The sequence below is a fragment of the Nematolebias whitei genome, chromosome 15 (genome assembly GCF_014905685.2).
Source record: "Nematolebias whitei isolate Nwh7 chromosome 15, NemWhi1, whole genome shotgun sequence".
NCBI classification, from domain to species: Eukaryota; Metazoa; Chordata; class Actinopteri; order Cyprinodontiformes; family Rivulidae; genus Nematolebias; species Nematolebias whitei.
The window spans coordinates 19,860,160-19,869,477 of NC_056512.1; the positions used below are offsets into that span (position 1 = coordinate 19,860,160).

The 9,318-nt window shown below is 40.7% G+C and overlaps 1 protein-coding gene across 1 annotated transcript; it reads right to left on the reverse strand.

The window, feature by feature from the left end:
* Positions 1-3,358: 3,358 nt before the first annotated feature.
* si:dkeyp-69e1.8 (uncharacterized protein LOC100001340 homolog) lies at positions 3,359-8,537 on the reverse strand. Its single transcript, XM_037688861.1, has 3 exons — positions 8,449-8,537; positions 7,990-8,132; positions 3,359-5,286 (listed from the first exon to the last, which is right to left on the reverse strand). Exons 1-3 carry the CDS (start codon positions 8,471-8,473, stop codon positions 4,444-4,446), a joined length of 1,011 nt encoding a protein of 336 aa, XP_037544789.1. The 5' UTR covers positions 8,474-8,537; the 3' UTR covers positions 3,359-4,443.
* Positions 8,538-9,318: the final 781 nt, after the last annotated feature.

Sequence of the window (9,318 nt, forward strand, 5' to 3'; positions counted from 1 at the left end):
ATGCTAATATTTTTATTCCTTTTTCCCCCCATTCTTAATCAGGCCTAAAAAATATATATATTGAAACCTAACTTCATGCTTTTTAAGACTACATAAATGTTTTATTGATTTATTAAAACCTAACAAGGATCTTCATACATATTTTTAATAAAGTACTTAGGTTTTGATATTAAAACCAAACAAAAATGTTACGTATCCTCAAAATCCCGTTAATTCAACACATTTGAGGCCCCTGTCTGAAAACCCAATGATTTAATGGTTCACAAATAAACTAGAGAATATTAATTCATGTAAATAATCCAAATGTTACATCACTTTTACGCATCCTGTGAAAGCATGACTTGAATTTATGATCTTAACTGAAGCGGCAACACAAGAAGAAAGAGTGAGTGGTTACAGTGATGGAGGAACATACAGGGAAATGACAACTTCACAAAATGAAAAGAAAAAACCTCTACCCAGAAACAAAAAAACATTTTCATCCAGCCCAGGAATGTAGGAAAAAAGAACCATTTTGTTTCTTCCCGTCAACAGAAAATGATTTAACTCAATTTATTGGAACATCTCACTGCAGTGAAAGAAAGTGTCAAAATCATTTAAACTTTAAAGAAGCCACCGTAACAGAAGACGCAGCGAGAGATTCAGAACAAACAGCAGCTGATAGAACGGGACTTTACTGAAAATGAAGCACGTGGAGGAGCGGAGCGATCCCACTGTGTTCCTATAGCTTAAATATCCTTCTTTGTCCAAGCTGTAATTTATACTTTCATCACTTCTTACGTCATGTTGCAAAGAGTTTGTGTTTATTCAGGTGGAACACTAGAACATCCATCCATTTCCTCAAAAGCATAAACACTTATTTGTCCAGAACATCTGTTCGTAGAATTACTTGAGTACTTTTATCTAGATTAGAACCATGCCCAGATTTGTCTTGCCTAAAAAAATTTTTTTTTTTAAAGAATCCGTAAGTGTAATAATTAAGATTTAATGGTTGTACTTGCAGCAGTCCCAAACCATAACACTACCACCACCAGTTTACAGATGTAGGCAGGAAAGCAGGCCCAAACTCTAATAACGTACTTTCCGGTCTATAAGGCGCTACTTTTTTCACAGGGTTTGAACCCCGCGGCTTATACAATGCTGCAACTAGTTTATTTATTTATTATTTTTTGACGGGCTAACGAGCTTTTTGCCACTAAAAACATTTAACTTCGTCACACCCGGATGTTCAGACGGCTGCTCAACACACGTCTCCCTTGAGGGGTGGGCCCTCGTGACACAGAGTGAACCCACAGGTCTTCATGACATGTCTGTCATGATAAACAAGAAATCAATTAATCACATGATAAATGAAAATTATTGATCTCATTTTCATTTATCGACTTTATCGTTTCTTCCGTGTCTCTCTCTTTCTATTGAAGACACTGGACGACAACAAGATTACCTCCGGTGCTCTTCACTGACCTCTCCCTTTCTCTTTAAAATACATTTTAACGATCCAAAATCTTGTTTTTGGATGATTAAAAGCAGCTAAGCTGAGAAGCTAAGCTAACAGGCCAACCTCGGAAGGGGGGTGGGGGGTGGGGGAGGGGAACCTCCGTCTTGTCGAAGTTCCAAAATTCGCGGTTGCAACCCGTGTCTTTGTGCAAAAAGTTGTTTTTCTCTGCAAAAAGCAGCTGAGAACTTGTTCACGGATTCCATTTGAGACGGAGTTCTTTTTGAAAACCGTTCAAAGTTTGTTCGTAGCTCCTCCTGGAAGTGGTGTTGGTGCTCCACCATGTTTTTAAGCTGTTCCCGGGCATCCTGATCAGCAGCATTTGGTGATGGATTCACTGCATGTGCTCCTGTTTCCCGGGGCAGAGCTGCTGGGGTGCAGCGGAGCCACAAGCTCGGGCAGTTCCATCAGTTCCATGTCCAAAAAATGAATAACTGGTGGGGCATTCAAACAGGAGAGCTTGATTTGCTCATGCTGGTTCCAGTTCCACCAGTGTAGCAGATCGGGCAGCCATTTTGTAATCCTTTTGTGGTTGTTTTATTATTACAAATAAAGTTGTTTATTTCTTTATTTAACAGGTTTAAACATTCAATGTCTTTATTTATTAAGGAGTCCCATCTGGGGTGCCATTAAATGAAGAAACCCAACAACCACAAAATTTCTCCACAAGTTTCAAATGTATTTACACACACACACACAAAATAATACTTCATATAATAATAATTTGTCTTAAACATTAATGAATAATAATCAATCCTTTATCTTAAAGAGGGACATGGCTCGAGCATTATTCAATCACTTAATTTCAGTCCCAAACACTGCACAGAGGCACAGCCAGCACGGTGCTCAATGGTAATTAATAATATTAATAACTAATTATTAATATGTTATTCATTTATTATAATAAACTATTAATATGTTTGATAATATTTATAATAATACTAAATATAAATTATTAATATTAATAATTATTAATGTTATTATTTGTAATTATTAAAATGGATCATTAATAAATTATGTTAATTATTTTACTAATTAATAATAATAATAACAACAATAATAATAATAATAATAATAGGTGCCTTCCATGCATGTTGAACCAAAATGGCTCCCGACGTTACTCAGTTTCTTTGAAAAGTTTTCTCCTATTCATTTCCTATGGGAAATGTGTCATTTTCGTTAGCAAAATATGTCGCCATGGTAACACCAATTGCCAATAAAAGTAATAGCACACATCTCCGAGCCAGGCCGGTCGTTTTGACATAACTTTTGCGGGGGTCCACTTTGTGGTTCGGGTCGCATTAACAGAGATAGAAATGTAGACTCACTTCCGAGGTGTAGAATAATAGGTGCCAGTCCCCAACAAAATTATTTACAGGTTCCTTAACCTTGGCGCCACAGTTTCTACACTTCATAACTTTTATTTTATTTTCCTTCACAATCCTCCTGGAATAACATCCATCTCTCTTCTCCACTGTTCCTTCCCCATCACTGATTTTAACTATTTTACTTTCCAGAAAACTTGTGTTACTTGGCTTCTTTCTCCTTCAGGCTCTAGAACTCTATCAGCTGGACTGCTCTAATCTTAGGGATAAATCTTGCCACGCACAAAACACAGAAGAGCTAAGATGCTGCATGCTCCGTTTCTCTCACACAGCCTCCCAACCCCAGTCAACAGCTAACGTCACTAACGTAGCCATAAGCTAACATGCAACACAGAGGTGTCTTCCACCTCATCAGCAACACCCCCCACCACCACCACCACGAGACGAGCACCCCCTAAGCCAAGTGACCAAGCACTGATGATTGTTAAAGTGAAATGATGCCATCCACCATGCCTCTGAGGACCCCCTCGAAAAAAAAACCTCTTCAGATCTAGACGATTCATGTAAATTACATATTTTAGTTTGAAATTGGTAAATTTCGCCAAAAAGCGACTAGTTTGCAGGTATGTGGTCACATGACCTCAGTTATGGATCAAATGCATATTCACTGTTAACCTCCTGAGACCTGGACGTTACATTTTGGCTTTGACGTACCAGATACTTCACTCTGTTCAATAGTGTTTTATACTTTGTTAAGCCATGTTCATGTTGTTGTGTTACACTATAAAATAAGCCCATTGTCCCCGAGGACTTTTTTTTTTTTTTTTTTTTTTTACAAAAGTATATCATAACCATGTAACAAAATACAACTTCCTGTTTAAAGAGGAAGCTTTATTTTTACACAAATCAGGTCCATCTAATCACAAATATCTTGGCGATATGAAAAATGCATCGCAAACCAGAGCTCGGGTCTCAGGAGGCGAATCATTTCTATTAGATGTTTAGCATTGTTCTTTTAGTGATTAGTCTGTTCTTGTTAGCCTAGTTTGTGTTCATCATGTGTTAGAGCATTCAGCAGCAGAGTAACCATGAGTGAGGGCGGTAGTTGTCATGAAGACCTGTGTGATTCACTGTGTGTGAGGAACAGTGACAGAAAGTCTGTGAACACCCTCTGGTGGTTGAATCTTGATCTACAACAAGAGCTGCACAGCTCTCTCAGAGCTGTGATGTCGCTCATGTTACAACGTGAACACTCGCAGCTTATACTGTATATGTGCAATTAAAAAAAAAAAATTTGCAGCTTATATTCGGGTGCGCTCTATAGACCGGCAATTACGGTACTACTGCCAGCTTCCAGATGTGGCCCAGTAGGACCAAACCATGACACTACCACCACATTCCACGTGCAGCATAGCACGCCCCAACTGTAAAACTGCCACCAGTACTTCACACAGGGGGAAAGGCTGATTTGATGAGACACAAGGAATTGTTCCTCCAGCTTTAGTTGAAGTGTGAAAGCTGAACGACGATTTATTTGAAGAGGTTTGAGCAGCTCAGCTCCACAGCTCAGGGTTACATCATCAATGACATCAAACCTCTTGCATATATTAATGACATCATCTCTTATTTACTTTTCTCAGTTTCTTCTGTTTTTCGTTTCCCCACTTCAGAAGCCACGGAGCCCACAGTGGCCCCAACCATCCCTCCGAATGGCCCCCCCACAAACAGGCCGACCAGGGCCCCCATCAAGGCATCCCTTCTCACAAGAGAGGGCAGCCACCTGATCCAGGCCACCAGCCTCTCCCACAGTCCTCCGTGGAACGCGTGGGAGGAAGGAGAGACGCTAGAAGATGGAAAAATCCCACCCAGTTCCAAAGCGAAGCCCCCGACGCTCCTCTCCGCCTCTTCCCGGACCGCCTCCATCTCCTCCTCCGTCACTTCATCTTCTGGGTCAGTGGGAGAGTCGTGCTCCTCCTCCCTCCTCTGCCTCACAATCTCCACCTGCCTGGCCTTCACCCTCTCCTCCGCCTCCTGGTAGAGGGGGCAGCTGAAGTGCTGGGTCCCGCCCTCCTTCACCTTCTCCAGCAGCTCCTCCACGGCTCTCCTCTCCTCCGCTCCTCCGCCTCGGCTCTCCAGGGTGTGGTAACGGTCACCGCACCTCGCCACCATCTCCAGGAGGTCTTTGCGCCACGTGGCGAGGTATCCCTCCAGCTGTTCGTCCTCGTCCAGCTCCTCGGTGTGGGTGAAGAGGATGGTGGTGTACGTGCTGACTGCAGCGGGGCCCAACATCTGGGCCAGGACGTCGAGGGCTCTGCCTTCGTCCTCCGACGGCTGGTTCACAGAAACACACAGCAGGAAGGCGTGTGGGCCCGGGCTGGACAACGCCACAAGAGAGGAGAGGTGTTTCCTTCTCTCCTCTGGGTCGTAGGCTGAGCTGAACCAGGCTGGACTGGAGACTACCACCACCTGCCGGGGCATAATTTGAACAAGCAGGATCTTCAGGACGTTATATTATAAAGAAATCCAGTTTTGTTTTTTTTTGGTGGGGGGGCTTTAGCATACGTAATTACAGAGAAAACAGAACTGAAACCTTAATCACCAAAGTATTACTGGTGTCATGCTGCAAGCAGCTAAACACCAAGAAGAATGGGTCAGATCTTTTAATGTGGAGTTAGGTCAGTGCTTCTCAATTATTTTCAGTTACACCCCCACAACTCTCCACCGCGACTGTAAATAGTATTATTTGTCTATAAAATTGTTATAAGTACACCTCTGCATAACACTGTGTCTTTAATAGCATAAAAAAGAGGAATATAGATCAACTTACAATGAACAATAACTTTATTAACATTGTTTTTTTTAGTCTGTAACAGAAACAACTTAAAGTGCATCATTTACCTGAAAAAAAAAAAAACACTTAAATCTTTATTTCAACTAAGCAGTTTTGACCATTTGATACTGAAAAATAAAATAAAATATCAATAAATAATATTAAATTCAAATTGATCAGCAACATTTTAACTCAGGAGTGCTATAATTTGTGCTGTTTTTTTTTTTAAATCAAAATGAGGAAGTCAGGATCAATGAGCACACTCATCGATAAAACTAAAAAAAAAAATTGTCAGCACGAAAGAGGAAAGAGGGGGCAGGTGTCGCTCTCGCTTTGACTTTACTCTTTGTCGCCTGCGAGCTGTGGGTGACAAACGTCCAGAGCGTGGCGGACACAAATGTGTATATTTCACGTCAGAATGTGCTCTTATTGTGAAAGGGACAGATTATAAAAAGAGCAGATCAACGGTCGTAAATCATTCGTTTGTCTGAGTTTGATGCTGGAAGACGCAGAGAATAAATCGAGACTCGTGATATTTTTCGTCTCTTTCTGCCGACTTCCACAAGAGCGTCATAAAAACAGCAGCTTAACTGAGGAGGTGAATATATTTTGTTAGCAAAGAATAAAGTCCTAACATTTGTTAAACATTACTTCTGTAAACTGTGCTTTGACAAACTCATCGATAAAACTAAAACATTTTGTCAACGCAGAAGAGGAAAGAGGGGGCAGGTGTCGCTCTCACTTTGAGTTTACTCTTTACCCCCCCCCCAGGCATTGCCCCGGGCCCCCCACAGGAGGGCGCATCCCACTATTTAAGAAAGACTGGGATAGGTGGACAAGTAATGTCTTACCTGTCATAGATAGCCACAGTTTGGAAGAACAGGGTTTTTTTTTTGTTTAACAATAAATAAAACAAAAACATGAACAGAAGAAAAACAGAAGTGACACAAAGCAAAGGGACACTGTCCACATTATGGTGTCACTAAGCCGTTTCTTCTAGATTATAATGTCCAATCTGTAATCTGTGCACAGTCCATGTTTTCCATAAATTTATGTGTATTATGGAGTTCATCTATAAATGAAAATGTTTTGGTTTTTTCATGAAGTGCAGAAGCATCGACAGAAAATTAGTTGGTTTTTTTTTTTTCATTTCAGAAAGTGAAACTCTTTATAGATTAATTACACAGAGTGAAATATTTCAAGACTTTATTTCTTGTCATTTTGATCTTACAAAAAAAAAAAAAGTGCGTATGTCAGAAAATGAGAATATTCCACAGCAGCTTTTGGTCCCTTTGTTGGTGTGGACCTGCTGGAAATGAAACCAGCATCTCCATAAAGCTCGTCAGCAGAAAGAAGCAGGAAGTCTCTAAAATGTCCTGGTAGATGCTGCGTGGACTGGACTTCAGAAAACACAGTGGACCAGCACCAGCAGAGGACATGGACCCAAACCATCACCGACTGTGGAAACTTCACTTCTGGACTTTAACAACGTGGATTCTGTTCCTCTTCGCTCGTCCTCCAGACTTTGATTTACAAATGACATGAACATTTCCTTTCATCTGAAAAGAGGACATTGGACCACTGAGAGTCAGTCCAGATGTTTGTCTCCTCAGCAGGTGCTGATGTCTCCGGTTCGGGCGTGCTTTGACTGGAGGAATGAGACATTTTGTAGCTCATGTCCAGGAGTTAATCAGCTGATCAGGGTGAGACACCAGGAGTTTATAATAACAAACTTATTCAAAACATTCACATTTTCTGAGACACTGAATTCTGTTTTTCATTATGTTAGTCATAATCATCAAAATCACACAAAATAAAGGCTTGAAATATTCACTCTGTGTGTAATAAACATATATAATGTGCTTCACTTTCTGAAATGATAGACAAATTTTTTTTTTTTTTTTTTACTTAGTTTCTATTTTTAACAAGAACAAGTGGTAACACAAAAACTTTTTGATGATACTCTATTTTTTTTTAGATGCACCTGCACATTTCTTCCATTGTGTCCTGCCAACACTCTGGCCCTGCAGGGTCACATTTCAGCCTAAGCCTTGCAATGTTTTGTTTACGTGTAGCTCACAATGTTTGGAAGAGATGCACTAAACCACTAAGGTCCAGCAGCAGCTTTATTCTGGGATCCCCTGGATCTCTCTTATAACCCAGCACAGGCTCAGAATAGGGTCTGAAATGGTTGGTTTTAGACAAGTCCAATATGTGAGCATGATTAGCATTTGCACATCCCCAACAGGTAAGATATTAACTGTTCATATGCATGACTTTAATAAGAGTATAGTTTCAAACTAACACTTTGTTCTTCAGATTGTGCTCCTTGTTCCTACCTGGCTGCCAGCAGCCTCTCCTCTGTGTTTGGTGCACTCCGGAACAGAACCCACATCCGAGTCCTGGTCCTCCAGGCCCAGGATGGAGCAAACCGCGGGCCTGGTTCCTGCCTGTCTGGGGCCCAGAACCACCAGCCTCAGCTCTGCAAAGCAGCAGTTTATTCATTGTGTTGTTGTCGAAAACAGGAGAGGAGCTCACACAGCGAGACTAACTCCAATGTTAAACTGTACAGAGCTGTGCGGTGACTCGATTCCGACTGCAGTCATGTGTGTCACCACCCTGTCCGCTCCGACTTTTCCTAGAACAGACGTCGCCCGTCGCAGCTGCGTTTTTCTCTCATGGCAAACCGCAGAAACAGGAAAACACGCAGCTACTTTTTATTTATTTTTCTACCACCACCGACTCACACGTTCAGGGTCTCTGATACCACATGGAAACCAAAGCAGGACTTCTCTTACCGGACTGTGAGGCAGATGTTGACATGTCTGATGAGTTCAGCTGTGGGACGAACGTAAACTTCCTGAATCTTGTCTGTCTCCGGACTCCTACATCTGTAGTGCGCATGCGTCGGATAAAGTGAGGCGTGACTGCGGATGGGAACCAAAACACTAGCTAAATGCTAAAATATCAAATCACGAGCTAAAAGTTACAACACAAGCTAAAAGTAGCAAAATGTTAGCTAATTGCTAGAATGAGCAAATACACCTGCTTAAAAAAAGCTAAACACTTGCTAAAAGCTAAAGGTAGCACAATATTAAAAGCCAAAAATAGCAAAACACTAGCATAAAAAAGAACACTAGTTAAAAGCAAAAAAATGGCAAAACACTGGTTAAAAACATACAAAGTAACACCAGCTAAAAACTAAAGGTGGCACAACACTATAAAAAGCCGAACTTCAACTAAAAGCTGCAAATAACCAAATAAAAAGTTGCAAAATACTTGCTAAAAAAAAAAAAAAAAAACAGAACATTAGCTAGTGCTGTGCTTAAAGTAGCATACTAGCTGAAAGTAGCAAGTCACTCACTTAAAGTTAAAAGTGTAAGAGAAAGGCCAAAATAACTAAAAGTAGCAAATAACTAGCTTATTGACAGTTAGTAAAATACTAGCTAAATTATAAAAGTATCACATCACTAAGTAAAAGTTACACCACAAGCTAAAAGTAGCAAAATGTTAGCTAATTGCTATAATTAACAAAGCACCTGCAAAAAAGCAAAACACTTAAAAGCTAAAGGTACCACAACACTAGCTAAAAGCCAAAAATAGCAAAACACTGGCATAAACTCAAAAAGCAGAACACTAGCTAAAAGCTGCAAATTAATAGCTAAAAG